Raw genomic sequence first — 22,523 nt, 5'->3', positions numbered from 1 at the left:
AATTGCAGATTTAAATTTACTTTGAGTTACTTCAGTCTTTAGTATCACATACTTTTAGAATCATTATAATACGCAGATTTGGTGCTCAAGAAACATTATTTGTAATTTGCAAAGCATTGTGAATAATAAATTATTTATTTGAAAAATAAATCATTTGTAACATTATAAACGTATCTGTCACTTTTGATCAATTTACTGCAGCCTTGCTGAATAAATATATTCATTTATAAAATAAATAAACTTCCTGACTCCATTCTTTTGACAGTAATTGAAAGATTTTTTCAGTAAATTAAATATTAAAAACAACAATAGCACTTCAGTAACAATTCAAGCAAGATTATAATTATAATATATGCTTATTTTGTTATTGAAAAACTGAAAAAGACAATATTAAATATTTTAATTGACCACTAGGTGGTGATATATTGCTATTTTTAGAGGTATAGCTCTTTATCAACCTCGCTTTGCAACACGCTGTTATTTCTCAAGGTGCACATAATTCACACAATTATAGTCGTTAGAGTTTCCAGGTCCTAATTTCTTTGTGATCTTGTGATCTTTTTCGCAAAGTATGTTCAGTGCTTTGAATTGATCACATTAAAAGCATCACTGTAAAATGGTCGTTTGTTTTATTTTAAACGTACCTAATGTATAATTTGCCTATGATGGTGTTGCAGTAAAAAATAAATTAATTAAACAATCAGTAATCAGTAAAAACTTGGTAAGTAGAGAATTCTAAAATCAGGTTACCACTGAGTTATAATGCAAGTTCATGCAAAGTAAATATATTTGGGACTATATACAATGTGCAGGGAGTGTTTATAATTGAGGAGTGTGTCTGAGGGGTTTATTATGAGGTCAGAGGAGAGCGATATGGGACAGGGGATGTGGGGGTTGTGATGCTGCCCCAGATTTTGTTTGGTGCGACTGATGCATATGGCCTGTAGTTAGTAGTTTGAGATGGCTTACCAGTCTAGGATTTGTGTAAATAAAACCTGTTTATCCTGCAGCAATTTTTTTTTCAGAAAACACAAAAACTAGGCTACACGTATCTTTGCTATATTTTAAACAGGATCTAACTGTTTCTGAGATAAATAGATCTATGGATGGTAATCACACGAAAACCTTTAATCTAAACGTTCGCACTAAAGCACACAATCGCTTTTAGGTTTCCATCAGTGTTATTAAGTTTTATTGTGGTTACACAAAAGCCCCATAATCCTTTGCCCCCTCCTATTCACACCATTGTGTAAAGTCCAGCTGATCCTCCCACTCCCCCTCAAATCCGGACTGCTTCCCATGTACTCAGTGTGGAGTCCGGCACAATGCCATTGTTATCCATCGGATTGTCTGCGGTCATTACTCATTCGGCCATCCACTCTGCCTTTTGTCCACAGCTATCTTTCACTCTGGCCATGGACTTGAGACTCTGCTGCTTTCCCATCATGCTCGGCCTCGGCCCATCTGCCCCCAACTCACACACACACACACACACACACACACACTGACACTCTGTCCACGCTCCCTACCAGCTGTCCCGGTGATGTCCCTGGGGTGGAAACAGGTGCTGGGCTTGTGTAGGCCGAAGCAGACGGCACATGGTAGCATGCGCTGCCTCCTCACCCTTCCCAAAAACACATGAACTTGATGTTACCCAAATCAGTTCTGTGCATCACGGTTTCCATAAAAATATTCCAACGTTCATAATAATAAGAAATGTTTCTTGAGCACCGGGTCAGCATGATAGAATGAGAATTAGAATAAATAAAATTTTATTTTCAATTGTAATAATATTTCTACCATTAAGGCAACTTTAAACCATTAGTTTTGACATGCTTCCGTGTTTGACACTCAGTTGAACAGAATTGATGGTGTAACATTAAATACCACAAAAATACATTTGACTTAAAGTCCCTTACTTTAAAAACAAAGGAAAAAACAGTCAGGTTACAGTCAAGTACTTACAATGGAAGCAAATGAGACTAATTTGCTGAGAAATGTTAAGTAGACATTTTTTTTAAAAACACTTTTACTAAATCTTCTGTGTTGTTTGTGCTATATAATGATGTTCCCTTCATTTTTTTATGGTCATTTGAGGATTTTAGGCATTATTGTTTTGGTGCTGAAGGTGTAAAATTGAATACACCGTTACACAGTATAGGCCGATAATGATTTATTCACATACAAATCATGTTGTTTACATTTTATGGCTACTTGTGAATAATTTGACTTCAGAGTTTCTCTTTAGGCGTGCTTGAAGAGCTATGAAACCATGCCAGAGCCCAGCATGAAGTTATTACATGGTGTTCATTGATGGTAAGGTAAAAATAGATAAAAGGAAAAGGGGACTATCAGCGTGGGGCTCTGGGTAGAGTTATTTATATCACAAGCACAAATCCGTCCAGGGGGATGGAGGTGGTATTCAGTACATATGAATAACAGCCCCCGCAAACAGATCAAAATACCCACACCCCAGTCACCTTAACAATTTCCACAGGATGCATTGAAGGTGAAATTAAATCGCTTTTATTGGTGGGATCAAAGGGGTTAGCCTGACAGGGGTCCTCTATTTTAGGACCTTACATTGTGGGTTGTAAAAACGGGACGTGTCAACACTTCACATGCTAGGGCAGCCAACCAGCCGATTCTCTTTACTATGTCAGGTTGCACGTCACTCTCACAGGACGTGACTTTAGAAATGAGTCAGAACTGTTTTGTTTCACTGGGTGATAAGGCAGTGTTTTCAGGGAATTGGGTCTTGCTTAATATTCGGTTTAATGTTGAAAGAATTATGGAACTGCTACAGAGACTTGGTTTATTGGAACAGGTGTTATGATCAAATTTGTAATATATTCGTTATCCGTTTTGAGTCAAGCAAACGCATGAAGTCTCGTTTAATGTATCATAAAGGGAAGAGCGTCTGACAGAGATGGATTCCTATGGACCCAGAGCCCTCGTGACTCCCTCCAGCTGGCTTGAATTGATGGCCTTCTCCTGAATGAACATGAACTGATTCGGGACATTCCCAGTATGCGCTTGCAGAGGGCAAGCCTCAACAGGCCTGAATATGTATGCAAGTACACACAGGACTGCTGCTGTCTTAGCCCCTGCCCCCTCCCACCCCCGTCTGGAGTCTACAGCCATTGAACACTACTTCAGCAGGGCTTCACGTCCAAATAATGCTGTTTATCTCAAAATACTCTGCTATCTTTCCAGCATCCCCTCAGTTTGACTTGTGTTACAACTTGTAAGAGCGGGTTTACGGAATATTTATGAAATTACATCAAATCTGAGGCATGTTGCTTAAAAAACAGTAAACGCATTAATAAAAGGACAACGTTTTTATAGCTAATGTTATAGTTAAGCAAAATCGACATAAAGAAGATTATTGAAAACCAAGTTAGAAAATTATTTGGTGTTAGGTATGTTTGAAGAATAATATTTGATCATACGCTAACTATGTTTCTTTACAGGATAATTATATAATATATAATTAACTGCAATTACATAATTAGTATGTTAAAACTTACAATATAATATAAATCAAACAATATATGATCATTTATTTGTTTTATTTTAGTGTTAGTTTTAAAAGTAAATTTATAAAAATGTACTTTAAAACAGACACTAATAAATATCATACTTAACAAACAAACTAATAATAAAGTAATAAAAAACTAATATAAATAATAAATAATAAAGTTAAATTAAATAATAGGCAAATGATTATAATATTTTGTTAAAGCTGACAGTAATAGCAGTAGTTATAATATAATGTAATATAAATACAAACGCCAAAATGTATCTTATCTTAATGAATAAATGTTAATGTTTAAAAATAATAATTTTAAACTGACACTAAAACGTATTATACCTTATTTTGCACAATGAATGAATGTTAGAAACACATTGGATATTGATGTTTTTATTTCTAAAATCTCTAAATCTTTAAAAGAATAATTTATAGCTTAGAATGTGCATATATATAGTAATATAATATAATAATAATAGTGGAATAGTATAAAATATTTAAAAAATGGTGGCACAATGTATGTAGCTATCTTATATATATATATATATATATATATATATATATATATATATATATATATATATATATATATATATATATATATATATATATATATCTTTGCCTAAGGAATGAATCAGATATGGATGTTTTACGTCTAAAATCTAAACTAAAGAGTGGGAGTATGGAGTAGGAGGAAGAGGAGGGGCGGGTCCAGACAGCGCTCAGTCTCTGGAGTTCATCTCTGTGCGGTTCACTTTCCACAGACCTGAGGGGCTGAAAAGCATCCGCCAATCTGACTCTATGGGCATAAACTTTCCATTCGTTTTTATCTGGCCATTTCACAGGTCCATCGACGCCACGTCTTTAAAAGCATAGGACTTTGCAGTTCGCTGATAAGGAATATATTCGGAGCTGTTGCCGATTTACTAAAGATGTCTATATTACCTTTCACGCCTCCGATTGTGAAGAGACTGTTGGGCTGGAAGAAGGGCGAGCAGAACGGACAGGAGGAGAAATGGTGTGAAAAGGCAGTGAAGAGTCTGGTGAAGAAGTTGAAGAAGACAGGACAGCTGGAGGAGTTGGAGAAGGCCATCACCACCCAGAATATCACCACCAAATGCATCACTATACCGAGGTAACGTGTGTGTATATATATATATATAAACAGAGATACTGCAGGCTGTGTGTCAAAACATAATGAGCTGCCTACGTTACCTCGATGGTATTTTGAGGATCATATGCGCGTTTTGAAAGCAAATTCGGTTCACAAACAAGGTGTCTATGTAGACAGCTCACTAGTTTTTTGAGACACCTCCATATACAACCAAGAACTGTGAAGCTAACGCTGCTAACTAGCGCACGCCAGCCACCATTCTCATTTAACAAGCTTTTTTAGCACTGCTTAAATTGTTAATGTGTTGTCGAGTACTCTGTGAGCCTTTTAAGATGTTTCATTAGTCAGTAAACCTTCACATTTTTTGACAGTTGCACTTAAGTGCGCGCGTAAGTTGACTAACGTTAGCTCGCTAAAGCCATTATTGCTTTGCACCGTTGCTTTCAGTGTCAAGTCTAGATTCCTTCATCATCTAGAGAATAAAAATGTTTTGGTTATCATTATAATATTAGGTTTTCGCGTTAAATAGTCTCGGTTTGTTAGCATTCACGCCGGCGGTTGTCAGCTGAGTTAGCTCGACTGTCTCTCCTGCTGGTATGGTGAAAAACACTGGTTACTTTTAACTGTTCAGTTGGTTTCGAAAGCTTATATAGATAACCGTAAACTTCCCGTAACTAGATTCATAACAGACAGACAGTTTAGACGGCTGCGATGAAGTTAAATGTCCAGGCTCGTATACGTGAATAAAATACCAAACACCACTGTGTGCCAAGCTGTTGTTATATAACAGTCTGCGATATCTGGGGCAGACTGGGGCTGTTTTGACAAATATTAATTTTGATAGCTGGATTGCGCATTATTTACAGTTTACAGATTGCAAACCTTATTGGTATATGTCAGGAATGATCGGGAATGTTAGAGTATCACCATTTAGTAAATGGTTAGTAGTTAAGTGTAACCTGTCTAAACAAATCATTGCAACTAGTGAATGCGATGGCTTTCTGAAATGCAATTTTAAAGATATTGGGTAGATTACAAACCGTTTTGTGTTATTAAATTTGTCTGTGAATGGCGTACTTGTGCCCTGTGCCTAGATGGTGGTGGTGATGATGGAGGAGGGTAAAGCTTGTTATATCATAACCACTGTGGTAGTTATATCCAATTGTACTCAGGACATTTTGTCATGGGTAAAAGGATTTGGAGAATTAGTAGCCCTACAGCCTTTGTGGCTTTGTGGGCCGCGATATGCATATTTTTACTCGTTAATAAGTATTATATGCAGAGTACATGTCATTTTTAGGTAATAATTTTGAATTGTTAACGGCAAAATATAATTGAAGAATTGTATTGAGTTCCCTAAACATGGAATGAAGCACAATGATGGTTGGAAGCCAAAATAATAATAGAATATGCATTTTGATTACTTTCCCATCATTACTAATGATGTCAAAAAGTCATGTACCCAATAAGTCATGTTAATAATGCTTCTGGTCCATGCAGGTCTGTTCAAACAGATAAATGGGTAAGAATAAGGTCACTCTCAGTGGGAATCCCCTGGTGACTAACATAGTGTTAATAAATAGCTGTGATATCAGCAAGCGGCATTTGAGCATGGGGTTACATACTTGACCACGTAAGTGCATACCTTACCATCTGTGTAGTTATGACTGGAGAATTTAGTCCGCGAAAAATATGTATCAGTTTGTGTCTTATCTCGTCTTCCAGCTGTTTTCCATATTTATAGATCAGAGATTATGGCAGGTCACTGTGCTTGCTTACCGCTAGTATTTCACTGGCGTCCCTTCTTCTTAGCTTGTTCTCCATTTTGCTTTTGTTCTTTTTGTTAAAGGAATGAAAAATGAAAAAAAGATGTTTAAGATGTACTTTTCCTCAGGCCATCCAAGGCATTTTGGCATTGCATCGCTTGCTCATCGGTGGGTCCTCTACTGTGAATGGATGCTGTTAGAGAGTTCAACAGCTGATTAAAAACATCACAATAATCCACATGACTAAAGTCCATCAGTTTGCATCTTGTGTAGTGACAAGTTCTGTGTTCGTAAGAAAAAAACGTATCCTTACTGTTTTAGACCATTTCTCTTATAAAATGTCTCTTGATTCAGATGAGATGACTTCTTACGCCTGATACAGCAATATTATGATTAGCCTCTGATGTAGGTAGAAGCAAGTCTTAATGATGTATTTATTTATTAAAAACATGCAGCTTTTTACTTCACAAGCATCAGTTAATTGACTGTCATGTTTTTATCATTCTGATGGCACCCATTCGCTGCAGAGAATTCGTTGCAGGTGATGATAGTGCTAAATTTCCCAGTAGTGTAACAATGAAGAAACCCATCTACATCTTTGATAGACTGAAGATGAATTTTCAGCAAACGTTAATTTTTTGGGCAATTCATTTATTAATTTTTTAAAAAATATTTGCTACAATGTTCAAAATTAGACAACCTAGAGAGACCTCAAGACACATTTCTTGACAATAGTTGAGACGACCAACAAAGTGAAAACCTCTATCTCTGCTAATTGTTATTAGTGTACTAAGTGCATTTTCAGTATCCTGAGCTAGTTTACTTAAAAGAGTGACAGGATCATACTGTGCTTGACTATTGTGTTGTTTAATTTAGGCGTTCTACAGTTTGACCACATACATCCTGCCCCTTTTAAAGAAGCTTTCACACAGGAAATTAATGTTTATGCTTCTTTGCGGCATCTCATGTATTCACCGCTTTATCAAGCAGCCCTTTTTATGACAAAATCTGTATATAGTAAGCCAATCCCCACCAAACGTTGTTCACCCACTTGCACTAAGACAGACTTTCTCAGTACTTTAAACACGGCTGAGAGTGTGTTTATTCAGCACACTATGCTGCACGGTTATTCAAAGATCAAGAATGCAGTGCAAGGTCTGGAGGAGGGTGTGGGTTGTTCCATGGATTGTGGTCGAGCGTAAAAGGTTTGAACGTACTCGGTCGCTGTCATACAGTCTGTGAGGTCTTGTTGCAGCCCCTACTGATTTGTTCTCCGTTCTTCTAGATGTTCTCTGCATTAGTGGCTATCTGGGCGGCAAGGGGAAGGCTACGCATGTGCGCAACAGAACAAGAGCAGGAAATCGTCACCTGCTTATAGGCTCTGAGGTTATGCTGCTTCCTGCTCCACTCGCTTCTTCAAACAGATATTTTCAAAGCTACTAACCAAAGTGACACATTCTAACTGCTGAAAATGTCTTTTAATAAAGGCGTATCATCTGAGCGTGAAATGTGTGAAATTCTAAGTGTAGTTTCTGATCTGTCTCTTACAGTAATAATTTAGCACAGTGACAATTATAGAGCAATTTCCCTAAACGGATTGGTCAACGACATAAAACATTCAGCGGCAAAAAGGGTTAGAATTGAGGTCAGGGGCCTTTTTAGGGGCCATGGTGATGGCTAATGGATTTAGTGTGACTCCACAGATGCAGATTGTTTGTGATATGTGAGAGAGTTGACAACAAACACTGCTGCTTAAAGTGGAAAGCTGAGGTTATTGGTGAGCCACACTCACACAAATCTCTGGCATGCTTTTTATTTCATTTTTTTAATTTGTTTCGTTGATTTGTGGTTTCGGTCGGGTTGTTACGCGAGTGTTGATTTTAGCGAGGCAGTGTGTGTTTATAGGAGGGGGTGAGATAGAAAGACGGCCGGTCTTGGCTTTGACAGAAGGGTGAATGAGTTCTGCTGTGTGTGACTTTCAGGTCAGTCTGGGGGTCAGTTCGACTTTGAACAGAAGGAATTGAAATCGTGGGTCTGTTTTCGGCTGAGCTGTGGACTGTGGGAGACTCCAGGACTTTGCTTTGTCTCTGTGGACCGAATCAGACAATGGGATAGTCTGTTTTCTCTTTGTCAGGTTGCAAGCTCGCAGAAGGTCTGGTCAACAGCTTTTTGTGTCTTGTCTGATGGTGGACTGAACGCACGTGCAGTTGGCTAACTTAATTAATAAAATGCTATTATGGCGTAGGCCTAAATGTTAAAGAGAGCGAATGTAAGAAAGGGTTCACCTAAAACCTAAATTTTAAAGCTGTTATTCACTTATTTTATTTAATAAAATCATTGAGCAACTCGTAGACTTCATAGTCAGGGTGCAAGGGTCCTGAGATTTTACTTTATTTAAAATCTTGCCTTCTGGTAATTTTAATTATATAATTGACATCCAGTCTGATTCAGTGCAATAAAAGAAGCTGTGTAATTTAAATAAAATTTTAATCAATTTAAAAAGCAGTGCTTTAAATTTCACAGTAAGCTAATGGCTTTAGTATGCTTGAAATGTAGCACATAAGTCATTATAGAGCACTTTTGTGATGCTTTTTTTTGTTAACGGTTGTGATTCTTAAAGACAGATGTGTTCATTATGAACTATTATTGTCTGGAAAAGTGCTGTATAAAATCTTTTTTGTGTTCTATGGGAAAAATGCATCTTTAGTTTTTTTTTTAGAATGACGCAAGAGCCAAATAGCCATTTAAATGTAAATAGTTTGAGTGACAGACCATTTAATCACAAAATGTTTCTTCAACGTTGTGATTTTCAGCCTAAATAAATGTTCATAATTAATTTTATGATGTTTGAATATTATTGAGTCTTAAATTATTATTACTGTACATCTCATTTATTCCGTTACGATAAATTAACATCTCCTAAGCATCCACTACTATACAATTTTTTTTATTATTATTATTTAAAGCTGAATTTATTACAGAAAAGATGATGTAGGCGATGCAGTAATTTTTGTTGTTTCTCTGTCTGGCGAATACAGATGTCATCTGTTCCTAGTGGAGATTTCTAGTGCAGAATGCTGGCATTCATACTGCTGGTGCATAGCTGAATGAATAGGTAAACATTAGACTGGAAAAGTGTTCAGGCGCTCGTCTCGGTCTGCTGTCTGCTCTGCCTCGCCGTCTTTCCCCTCCTGAACTCAAGCCTGGTATTTCCTCTAAATTCACTCACTCGCTTTCTGTTCATCTGGTGTCAGTCCCCCGAGTCTGAGCATTTTTAAAGAATTAGGATAATCCCAATGTAGGGTGAAAATGCATTAATGCGTTGAAATTCATTAGCAACGGCTGTCGTGAAGCATAGACCACAATACCATGAAGATGATTCATGTTTTTTCTGTGGCTTTCGTGCTCGCAGCCGGTGACCTCTACCGTATGAAAAATAAAGCCTGGTTCACTTTCCTCTAAATTAGGTTCTTGCATCATTTGAATATCCCCACTTCTGCGAAAAATGAATGGTTGACCTCGTGCAAGCCTATTAAAAGACTCACAGGGCAAGATTTATTGGGCTTTCACGTTAATATCATTGTACATTAGTGTAATCAGGTACATTAAGTTTTTGGAAATCTGCTGCAGTTTAAGATACTATTATAACTATTGTTATTACAAAACCAATTAATTGTTTCAGACTTTTGTTTTACAAGTTTACAATTTACTTTATTTACTTTCTCTAGTAATAAGAAACATATATTCAGTAAAAATGTATCTAGAATATGTTATTTTAATTACACTTTATAGTATGCAAAAAATAATTACACTGATTTAGATCTCATAAGCACTAAGTAAAAAGTAATGCTTACTAGCTTTTGTTTTTTAAATTATTATTATTATTTTTTTCCCATTCTGACTATATAATTTTTTTTCATTCTGGGCTATATAATAATAAAAGGAAGATACTTAATATTAAGAACCAGCTCATAACAGTCAGTTATTTTTTATTTCTTTCTTAGTCATGATGCACGTTTACTGTTTTGTTTTTTTTCAGCATCAGAAGACATAGAAGAATGGACTAAACTGATCAACATGAAAATCATTAATTTTCAGATTTTATTAACTTTTTTAATCAATAGCTTTATTGCGAAGAAGTTAGACTAATGAAATAATTGGCAACTTCTATGGGACTGGTTGTCTCATTGTCTGGATTGTTTGTGCAGGTCCCTGGATGGCCGCCTGCAAGTATCTCACAGAAAAGGCCTTCCCCACGTGATCTACTGCCGGCTGTGGCGCTGGCCTGACCTGCAGTCTCACCACGAGCTGCGTGCTGTAGACTTGTGTGAGTTTGCTTTCCATATGAAGAAGGATGAGGTGTGTGTTAACCCTTACCACTATCAGCGTGTAGAGACACCAGGTAAGCCCTGCTGGTGTTTCACCTCTGGTTATTCAAAGACCGTTTGCTTCTATAATCAGTTTTGTGTATGAAACCAATTTGATAGATTTTTTTTTTTTCTTGTGTGTGTGTTGTTCAGTTTTGCCTCCAGTCCTGGTTCCTCGGCATGCTGACATCCCCACAGACTTCCCTCCACTGGATGATTTCATCCCCGAGAACACCATATTCCCAGCGGGCATCGAGCCTCCGAGCAACTATATACCGGGTGAAAACATGTTTTCTGTTTTCTCTCTGAAAATCACACATTAACTTTCACCCAGACATGCCCTCAGGACTACACAGCAAGCATTGCTCACTCTAACACACACTCACACGCTAGTTCACAGACACATCTGCTTGTGTTTACTTTGTCATGTCTCAGTTCGTCGAAGCTGTTTTGTCAAAATCAGAGTGTTTAGTCTGGCATCTTAACAAAGTTGGTAAAACGAATAAGACGAGGCGAGATCAAAGTGCTGATCTCATGACCGGTAACATCACACTGTTGTTGTTAAAAGTGTTTCACATGATTTGAGTAAAAGAATTCTTCGTTTCATGTAAACCTTCTCCCTATACAACACATTTACAGTGTGGCATCTGAATAAATTGGTTGGGAAATCCAAGCATGTCGTTCTTCTAGTTCTATTTCTGGTATGGTTGGATCTAAGTTATGACAATTTATATTGTGACAAGGACATAAAGTGTCAATTGTTAAGGATCTTCCTATATTGTTTATTTTGTGGCATGTAAATACATTATTGACACATTAGGGTGATAAGGAAATATGCATGAATGAGAAAATAAAAAGCAATACATACTTGAAGCTGCGATAAATGAACACAGAAATCCGCCTCGGACAGCATGAGCTCACAAATTCATCTCACTTTCACATCTTATTGTGCTTGAATGGTCAGATACACACAATTGTGTCAAAATGCACAATGTGGTGAATATTTAACGTCTGATATATCATAAGTGAACGTAGTTTAGAGAAAACCAGATGTGTAGCGTTATGTTGAATCCGTTGGATTCAGAATAAGTCAAAAGAGCTTTGGTAAATGGCTTCATGGTGTACTCACTTTCAGTTACGGACCGCAGCTTTAAGGCTGCTGTATAAATAAACGGCACCAAATAACTAAATAAAAATCTTTAAATATGTGTTCAGCATGGAGACAAAATTCTGTCTTGTGTGGTTCATAATAATAAACGTGTGGTTTGTGTTTTTAGAGACCCCTCCTCCGGGCTACCTGAGTGAGGATGGGGAAACCAGTGACCACCAAATGAACCACAGCATGGACACAGGTAAGAGCCCTGAGATCACAAACAAGTTGTTACTGTCAGATTCCTATTTTGCCTGTACTTACTTATTTCTGTTTTTTAGGCTCCCCAAACCTTTCACCCAACCCTGTCTCACCTGCCAACAGCAACCTAGGTAAGAACAGATACTTATTCATAATGTTTTACAGCTAAATATTGCGCATTCATAAAGATCCCCGATTGTCCCGTTTACAGCAAGCAGGAGAACTATGAGGATAACGATATTAGAGTCCACACCAGCGAGCGATATCGTCTGTTTATTCTAAGCGCATTCATGTCTGCCTCTTTAAATTCTCCAGCTCGTGATAGCGGGATGGATTCTGATTGGCTGTCAGTGTTTGTATCATTCATCACCTGGAAAAAATGGTTCTGAAAATGATTCCAACAATATAATTTCTCTGTGCCTTTTATCAGTACCGTTTTTGGTGTGTACTCCGCTATTCATTTATATTAAAAATGATTTTTAGAACTTTATCTTTATAGTTAAAGTGCTCCGTGTGAATGGGCCTTAAGGGGTATAGATTACCAAATGTTTTTACACATTTACTCATTCTTTACTATTATTCTAACATGTGGAAAAACGTAAGTTTTCCTCGCTGCACCTCGTGCCTTTCACGTATGGCTGTACGGAAATCAGAAGTCAGTACTCCACCCCACTGTGATTTTAATCTAGCTGGATTATCTCTGACATACTATCTCCATAACGTTGTTTTGCTTGTCTGGTCCTGTGTGAGATGATTTAGTGAGAACCGAAGTCTACTTCAGTGAGCCCACGAGAAAACACTACATCGAGTTACTGCCAGTAAAACATGAGCAATGCCACCAGCATTCTGTACTATCCTAAATAAACGAGACAATGTTTTTTTATTATTATTACCAGCCATTAAGCCTTCTACAAACTTGGGTCCGACTCTAATGCTGATTGTACTATGACACCTACTGACTCATGAGTTCCTATGCACTTTTCTATAGAAGAATAAAATGTTATCGGCGTGTTCTAGTGGCAAACAAAAAGAGCAAGATGAATCACACTTTGGCAGTTGTAGTCGTGTCCGAGCTCAAAAAAAGTGGAAGCAGCGAAAGAGGAAGGGAGATGAGCTTGAGGTAATGCTTGATTTCACCTCACGTTTTCATTGGTTGGTCAGTAAACGTAGGTCGTAGCAGCAAACACACTGTGTGATGATAATGCTGATTTTCAGATTTCAATTTCTTTGGTCACAAGACAGTTGACAACAGCCATCTTTGAACCTCTATTACTGTAAGACGTAGAAAAACTGATATTTAGCTATTTAAGTCATTTATAATGCACACAAATATAATTGTTCTAATTTCAAAATCATCTAGTTGTTACCATTTGGGGTTGGCAAGATTTTTTATGTGTTTATGTGTACAAATATTTTGGAATGTTATTACCGTGTTATTGTTTTCTGTTGTAATGTAGTTTGAAATGTAATTTATACCAGTGTTAGAATAAGGCAATAAGCCCCAGGAAGCTGTGGTTTACAGTGAATTCATAACCCCCTTAGCTGTTATGAGTTCAATGTAAACCTCAGCTTCATGGGGCTTATTGCTTTTATGGAACTAATATTCTGTATGCGTAGTAAGGTTTCACAAAATAAATAAGAGCAAATAAAGTGTATTAAACATTATCTTCCTCCAAACAACGAGTCCCTCAGAAATGTTATACATGTCTGTGATCGTGAACAAAGTGGTTGCCGAGCAACTAAAAGACATAAACAAACGTGTGTTTGTTGAGAATTTTACAACAGCTCAACCAATCAAAAACATGGACCAGAACGATCCGTTTTATACACCTTTTCCTGAACCCAGAAGTAAGCTTTTGGTGAGGCTTCCGTTCAGACGCTAGATGGAAATAACGAGGAAAATAACACCGTGTAGTAAACCGTTTGTACTAGACACCAGTTTGTCCGTAGTTAAGATAATACATTGAAATAACATGATTGGACAGAACAATTTTCAATGTCAAGCAGCAAAACGAACCGTTTTGTACCGTTAAAAATAGCTGGACAGGGACGAGAAAGGAAGGCAGGAAAAATGTGGATAAAAGCTGAATTTTCATCACTCCGGGCATATCAGTGTCACGTGATTCTAAATAAATCATTCTGATATGTTGATTTGGTGCTCAAGAAATAATTCTTCTTATGATCAACAGTTGTTTAACAGTTGTTGCTGCTTAATATTTTATGGAAAGCAGCGATTATTTTAATATACATTAGTATATAATATAGTGTAGTATAAAAATATATATGTCGAATAAATGTACATTTATAAAAGACAAATTTAGAACAATTATTTAACAGTAAATATTTAATCTAAGCCGCTATCCAGGCCATCGCTGAATCTGTGTTTGTGTTTGTTCTCTCTCGTGTCACAATGAAGCATGTGTGTGGTTAGTGTGCCCCAGTCCCAGGCTTTGCCTCTTAGCTGTAAAAGAGGAAACCTCATAGAAAAGGGTCTTTTGTTTCTGTCCTCTCAGTCAGCCCAGGGTAATGTAATAATAATAATAATATCCTGTCTCTGGGTTGTTCTATCTCTGCAGAGACACCAGGAGGCCCTGCAGTAAAAATAACAAATAACCAATTTCACATGGACGGCCCGCTGTTTTCAAAGGGCCACATTCTGTCACAATGTGACACTGATTTTACACCAGAATCCAAAGTCCAGAGCTTTTCCTGTTCTTTCACACTTTATCTTTGTTCTGCGCTTGTTTTGCAACTCTGATCTTTTCTCATGCCCATTTTTGTGTGTGTGTGTGTGTGTGTGTGTGTGTGTGTGCGCGCGTGTATGTTAGATCTGCAGCCGGTAACATATTGTGAATCCGCATTTTGGTGCTCGATTTCCTACTACGAGCTGAATCAGCGTGTGGGCGAGACTTTCCACGCCTCCCAACCGTCTCTGACCGTAGATGGCTTTACGGACCCCTCTAACGCAGAGCGCTTCTGCCTGGGCCTGCTGTCCAACGTCAACCGCAATGCAGCCGTGGAGCTGACACGCAGACACATCGGTACATTCAGCTCGCTATATATATATATATATATATAAATATAACACCAAATACTGGAAGATACTGCAATTGCAGTTTGTGCAGTTAGCTGTATCTGTTTAACCTCATAACCTTTTTTTCAGGCCGAGGTGTGCGTTTATATTACATCGGAGGTGAGGTGTTTGCCGAGTGCCTGAGCGACAGTGCTATTTTCGTCCAGAGTCCCAACTGTAACCAGCGGTATGGCTGGCACCCAGCCACAGTATGTAAGATTCCTCCAGGTGAGTCAGCCCGTCTGTGTACTGATTGGTTGAACATACATCCTGTGAGTCACTCGAACATGTTCTAGTGTCAGACTTCCTCGTACCGTTTCATAGCGCTCAACCATATATATTTGTGTTCGCCTCAGGCTGTAATCTGAAGATTTTCAATAATCAGGAGTTTGCGGCTCTGTTGGCCCAATCAGTGAATCAGGGATTTGAGGCCGTGTACCAGCTCACCCGTATGTGTACCATTCGCATGAGTTTCACAAAGGCTGGGGCAGAATACAGGTGAGCCAATCAAGGCACATTGCCGTTCAAAAGCTTAGGATCAGTTTTTTTTTTTTTGAACAAAATGAATACGTTAGCACTTTACATTAAGGTGTCCTAGTTACACGTTACATGTACTTACTATTATAATAACAATAAATTGTGCATAATTACAAGCTTGTAACAAACCCTAATCCTAAAACTAACCATGTAGTAAGTAGTACTTGTAGGTAATTAATATTACTCAGTGCTTAATTGTATTATTTCACTGTAAACAAGGATGCCTTTAAATAAAGCGTAACCATTAATACATCTTAATATTCTGCAATAAATTACATATATTCCTATTATTGAAGGTTATATTCTATCCTGTAATAATTCAGTCATCACAGGTAGCACGCTACACTACTGTTCAAAAGTTTGTGATTTTTTTTCTCATTTTTACTTTTGTATAATAGTTATAGTTTTTGGGGTCAGTTTGGGATCAAAATTTTTTTTTTGAAAGAAAAATGCTTTTATTCAGCAAGGACACATGGTGCATTATTATTTTCTGTTATTTAGATTTAATTCATGCAAAATTCCGCAAAAAAAAAAAAAAGAATGACGGTCAATGGTTTCCATGCATCCTGGAAAACCTGGGAAATTAATGACCAATTTTCCAGTCCTGGAAAACAAATGGAAATAGAGAGAAAATGTAAAATGTCCTAGAAAATCTTGTTGTTGTCCTGGAAAATTTTTCTTTTTTTAAAAAGGCTTGTGTTTTCCTTGGCCAAAAATAACTGTTTACCATTGACCCGAAACAATTAGCCATAAAAAAACAAATAAGCACATTATAATGATTTCTGTAGGATCATGTGACGCTTAGGAATAGAATAAAAAGAGAATATTCAGCTTTTCAAATATATTACAGTAGAAAACAGTTATTCTAAATGAAAATAAGATTTACTCACTTCTACCATTCATGTATTATCTTACTGCTTATGCAAAGGTGGAACCTGCTTTCCTAAATCCATTCATCGAGTGCTCTGTGCTCAAATGCTAGGTATTAAAAACGAATGAGGTTTAATCACTTTATTTCTGTGACAGTAGCACACAAAAAGCTAATGGCTGCCTTTGATTATGTAAACGGATATTCCTGGCTGCTCTGTAGTTTGTTAAAAATGCTCGGCAGGCATGGAAGCACATTAGTGACCCAGATTCTCCTTCCCGCAGGCGGCAGACAGTGACCAGCACCCCCTGCTGGATAGAGCTGCATCTCAACGGCCCCCTGCAGTGGCTGGACAAGGTGCTCACTCAGATGGGCTCCCCGAACCTCCGCTGCTCCAGCGTGTCATAGGACGAAAACCTCGGCCCGTTTCACGTAACCATACCCTTTCTAACGACATCCTCTATTGCTGCTGAATGCCAAGCAAACAAAAAGAGCGAAACCAAGGACAGGGGGGAGGGAGAAGGAAGACGAACACCTGCTGGACTCCTCGAGAGCGTCACTTTATCATTGACAAGATCCTAATATTTTGCTGGGGGCAAAAATAGACAAGTACAGTCGAAGCACTTTGGACAACGACACTCAAGGAGCACGGATGATATTTCTTCAGCGCGACGAGTTTGAAATGAGGCGTTCTCCTCATTGTGAATTTAAATGTGATAACGAAATCTTGATTTTTGTCCATTTTTGTTGTGATCAAGAAGTGTATCGCACATTTAATTTGATCTGAAGGTATTACAATCTTGGGCTCTGAATATGATTGTTTAGATTAATAAACATCCTCAAAGAGTGCTTTGTTTCCACCACCTTCAGTGAAGGGGTCTTGTGTGAACTTTTACAGTATGTTTAGCCTGAAGCTAGTGCTTCGGGGAGCTGTTTGTGTGTAAGTAAATTGCACTGCGCTGGAGAGGTCAATATATAATGTGATTGCCTTTGGTCTCATATGCACGGTCGACCGGGTTTGTATACAGGAACTGAGTGTGTAGAGTTATAACAGAGGTACTTAGCCTTGATTATGGAAAGCACTTGTTTTGAAAAGCACCCAGTGATGGTTTGAACAAAAAGATAGCATTGGAAATTTGTCAGTGACAAATGCTAGTAGCTAATAGTGCCATTTTTTTTTTTTTGAACTCGATGGTTACCGTTTGAATTATGCTCTGCAAATACATTTTGTATTAAGTATTTTTGCATTATAAACTGAACGGAGATTGCGAAAGTATATTTTTACTGCTGCCATAGGGTACTGTAATTAAGATCCATGTCATAGATATAACACAAAAATGGTCACATCAGCAAAAATGTCTTCTGTCAACAATGTTGTGATTATATTTAGCATCAGTCTTTCGTGTGATCGCACAAACTCCTATCGAATGACTGGATTTTCCCTGTGAACATTTACAGAACCATTAACGTGACCACCATAAGTCACAACTTTTTTCTCTTTCATCGCTTGATTCAATTGTTCTTTCGTTGATTTTGTTCCGTGTGATTGGCGCGTGAAAGGGATGTCTATAACTCAGGACTGTCAATACATTCAACTGATTTTTGAGCTCGAACTCACGTGAACGACTAACAGCGCTTCATACCACGCTATTTTACTGTCAGTAATTTCTGAGTGGCTTAAAAAAAACTTTCCACTGAAAAAACGGAAGGCGAGTACTGCTGGCAGCTCTTGAACGCTTGGACCCTTTGCTCATCAGGTTATTCGGATCCCTTGATTTGTTAGTACTGACATTCAGCGGCTCACTTAATGCATGGTCTGGCTTTTAACATGCATCAGCAGTCCAAAAGCATGCTTCTCATTTTATTATTAGATGTCTGCTCTGAATTCTGATTATAAAAATCCTGACAATCTCTTGATTTTTTTAAATTAAATTGATGTTTCATTGAACGACTGACGCTTGTGTTTGATTCCCCCCAAGCTGTTTTTTTTTTGCTGTTAAATCTTTATCTTCGACTCATCAGGGCCAAAGCACACAGTGGTCTGTTTTTGTTTTTGTTTCAGATTTGTCCTTTTGCCGAATATTGTTTATATGCTTTTTTCTTGCATTCTTGATTTGAAAGCAAATACAACTTTCTCCGCTTATCGTGTCAGTAATTTCATTCATATACTGAAACTGGTGCTTAGTTTATTTGCCCTGAATTTCCTTTATGCTTTTCTGTAACGTGACACTCACCGCTTACTTCTCTCGCATTCACTGTCATATTGACTTTTGTTATGTAAGTTTTAATAATAAAATGTTTTAAGAGCAACGCTCAGACTTTGTCTTACAGTACGTGAAGAATGATTTCATCGTGTCAAACGGATTTGACAAATGTATTTCCAAACGAAACAAAAGAACATCAAAACTGATTCGACAGATCGTTATTTTAATTGATGAAGAGCTAATGACATGCACAAGCTTAGTCCGTAATTGTGACTTACATCGGCAAAATAAAAGTTTAAAAACAATCCACTTTTGTCAGCTCATCCGTCATTTGATTTACAACTCTTTTGACAGAACCATAGGCTTCGTCCTTGTATGTGATTGCAGACTTGCACTGACACCGCCAGAGAACAGGCAAGTTAATCTTGCCCCCCTGCAACCCGTCCCACGGCTCTGCGATTACAGTGTTTGAAGCCAAAAGCCCATAATCACTCTACTGCCTGATTGAGGTGCTGGACACTGACGCCAGAGTAACGGCAGTTTCGTGAAAATTTCCATTGCCTTTTTTTGCCCACACTCTTCCATGTTTCTCGGACGGGACGGGATTGGGCTGGGCAGATTTGGGATGGCTGGGGGTTCAAAGGGTGGGCTGAGTATCAACGCTGGAAGCAAGGGCCTTAACTCTCCTCTCCTGACGACAAGCCGTCAATCTCATCTTGATCTCCACCAATAGCCATCCAGAAAGCTTTAGCGACCTGTTTGAGGGCGATTCAACTGTTAATGCAACTTTTAGATTTTAAATATTTTAGCAGTAGAATTAATGAGATAATATTAAAGATACATTACCTTTTCTGCATGTACTTTCCTCTGTTCATGTGGCAATGAAGAGGCCTTGTCTATAAATAAAACGTTTTGAGAATATGAATGTTATTTGTGAAAACAAGTCTTTCAGTGAATTATTTTAAGAACTGTCTTTATACAGGTACATACATACACACACACACACACACAACTTTTCTGTTTAAATTGCCATTTTGTTTTCATTTTTCACACATTTTACCTGATTTACCTACTAAAATGTCATTCAGTATAACAATCTTGTCAGGAATATTTACAACAAAAATCTATTTATGACATGAATTCCTTTCAAACAATATACTAATTAGTTTTAAATTGGCTAATTTTTGGCTAATATGTGTAACATGCTTCCTTCTTTTTAAATATATTTTAATATGTACAAGTCAAAGTAAGCACAACGTTTGACTTTTTACATGAATATTGTTTAACACTGAATGACACTATTTTACATTATTTTGACATTTTAGTCCTAACTTATTTGAAACCTTAAAAGTAGACACTTTATCTACATTTAAAGTGATTTCTATGGACATAAAATCACTTATGTAAATTTCTTTTGACATCTTAATGTCTTTGACATTATATGTGTGTGTACCTTTCATCTCTTTCAATTTTGTAAAAAGTCGCTCAAAATTCTCCACATCTGCATCTCCAGCTGTTAGATTAGCCAACTCCTGTATGTCTATGTCAATCATGGGATCTGTGACAGATTTTAATCAAACAAATATTACATCAAACACTGCACACAAGTCATTTTTCAAACAATGGCTTTTTGTCCTCAATGCTAATATCTTATTTTGTCATACCATTAATTTACCTCCAAAATTAGAATAAATATATCGGCCCTTCACAAAAGCGCTTACCGACTGCTGAATCTACTGCATTATTCTGGTTGTTCTCTGCTCTCTGGCTCTCAGTGCCTTCATCTGTACTGTTGGATGGGGAATGAGAGGACTAATAACAAGAAAAAAAGTGTCTGTAACAACAACACTGTCAATTACATTACATTACATTAATCTACGTATTTCAAAGAACAATGCAATTAGACGGCTAACCAGTGTTTCTTGACTAGGTCGTGGGTTGTTGTGATGAGAGGCCACCAGGCTGCTCATTAGCCCAAATCCCTGACTGTGCTCTGAGAGGAATAAATGATCATTAAAAGGAAACCTAATTGAATACGAATATGATTTGTTGCAGATGCCATTGTATACTTCACATTAAAGCAGTACAATCTCACCATCTTTCATCTCGACGCTGGACCACACGTTGGCATTGAGGGCCTGAACGATTCTTTTTACTCCAGTGGACTCTGGGAAGTCATCTAAGGGGTACGCAAAGACTATAAACAAAATGATTCACATGCATAACGGCGACTAAACTTTGTTTTGTCTCTCACCGTCTTCATCGGGCAGATCTTGAGGGCTGAGCTCTACTAATTCAAAGGCATGGGCCAGACACCACTGCTGGGCCTCTTGCTTGCTAACACCTGCGATGGCGTATTTACACCGAATTGAACAAAACTGCATGTGTTGCACCCAAACCACCGAACAAACAGGTAGCACCAAAAACGCACACTCACCACTGTCGCGCGCATGGTCACACACCAGGATCAGCACTTCTGGAGCCAAATCCTCCACTACTGATAACCAGGAGTTGACACTGTTTAGGCCGTCTTTCTGAAATACGAAGAGAGCTGAAGCAAGCATGCGCGCTATGAAATGATTTGTAAAACGATCACAACGCTGATAACTCACAGTTTTGCTGTCAAAGTAAATGATGAACGCTTGCATAGACCGGGCAACCTCTGCATTCATGTCGAATGGACTTGATACGACACATAGGCTGACGTTTGCTGTGTAGTACTTGTTGTTGATTGTCCATGGATACCAAGAAACTCTTTCCTCTGTCTTGGTAGCTTGAGGTAGTGATTCTGAGCCCAATATCTCTGAAATGAAACATTAAAAACTGTTGCTGGCAAGGTGAGTTTGATATCAATAATAATAATAATAATAATAATAATAATAATAATAAAAATACTAGTAAAAACTCTCTCTAAAGTAAGACGTGATGTTCAAATTAACTGAAGTTCAATACTGCCGCCTGCTGGACACAAAGAATCACAAGACGTAAAGAATAAAAATAAAATCCATATAGTGTTCTAAAATAAAGCACTAGCTTGGGCATAAGGATTAAAAATCGATGTGCCAAATGTACCAGGCTAACGTTATGTACATATATTGCACACTTGTTGTATATTTTAGCTCTGTATCAATAACAGCATCACTCATAATTCACATGTATTGTCCAGTTGGACTGTGTTAAGTTTATTTACTGATAACGGCAACAAACGTGACAACTGTTAGGTTTACGAAACAATGCATGTTACATGAAATCAGCAAAAAAAAGAAAAGCCTGTAAGATGACAAAAGGGCAATCTCTAGAAAAAAAAAATATTGCTTTTATGCTACCGTTACAAAATACAATAACGCATAGTATATGTTATGCGGTTAACAATGAAACCGTTATCGCGGTCGACACATTTTGACCTGTAATTAAGAGACAACACGATGAATGTTTCTTGTTGACAGCTAACGTTAGCATAGCATCGAGGCTAACAAGTGTAGAATAGATTTCCCCCCTATACTCACGTCTAACGAGCTCCTCTTCTTTAAAGCTGGAATCACAACTTGTGACTAAGATACAAGGCAGAGGAAGTACTTCATCTCCTTGATCATCTGCCATTTTAAGCTTTTGGACACTTAAAAACAGCTCCTAATGAAAGTTAGCACTTGCTGTCAACCACCTCCAGAAAACCTTTCACCTCTAACCTCAACTTACTTCCGTGTCTGCGCG

General features: G+C 37.7%; 3 protein-coding genes across 8 annotated transcripts in view; 2 read left to right on the top strand and 1 right to left on the bottom strand.

Annotated features, from left to right (window-relative positions):
* Positions 1–22,523, top strand: part of LOC122328902 (sushi, von Willebrand factor type A, EGF and pentraxin domain-containing protein 1-like) — a 502,117-nt gene that overhangs the window by 91,382 nt on the left and 388,212 nt on the right. The gene's annotated exons all lie outside the window — the stretch shown is intronic.
* LOC122328908 (mothers against decapentaplegic homolog 3-like) lies at positions 4,279–17,940 on the top strand. The gene is made up of 9 exons (XM_043224990.1): positions 4,279–4,667; positions 10,621–10,814; positions 10,933–11,058; positions 12,057–12,131; positions 12,211–12,261; positions 14,959–15,171; positions 15,294–15,431; positions 15,560–15,701; positions 16,893–17,940. Exons 1-9 carry the CDS (start codon positions 4,465–4,467, stop codon positions 17,014–17,016), a joined length of 1,266 nt encoding a protein of 421 aa, XP_043080925.1. The 5' UTR covers positions 4,279–4,464; the 3' UTR covers positions 17,017–17,940.
* Positions 19,016–22,510, bottom strand: LOC122328910 (alpha- and gamma-adaptin-binding protein p34-like). The gene is made up of 10 exons (XM_043224992.1): positions 22,319–22,510; positions 21,425–21,615; positions 21,250–21,346; positions 21,067–21,156; positions 20,908–20,991; positions 20,726–20,805; positions 20,534–20,624; positions 20,266–20,370; positions 19,659–19,708; positions 19,016–19,567 (listed from the first exon to the last, which is right to left on the bottom strand). The coding sequence occupies exons 1-10, from the start codon at positions 22,410–22,412 to the stop codon at positions 19,490–19,492; spliced, it is 960 nt and encodes a 319-aa protein (XP_043080927.1). The 5' UTR covers positions 22,413–22,510; the 3' UTR covers positions 19,016–19,489.

This window comes from Puntigrus tetrazona, chromosome 23 (genome assembly GCF_018831695.1).
Source record: "Puntigrus tetrazona isolate hp1 chromosome 23, ASM1883169v1, whole genome shotgun sequence".
Classification (NCBI taxonomy): Eukaryota; Metazoa; Chordata; class Actinopteri; order Cypriniformes; family Cyprinidae; genus Puntigrus; species Puntigrus tetrazona.
Note: the sequence above shows the minus strand (reverse complement) of the source record. Positions and strands in the feature narration are given on the sequence as shown.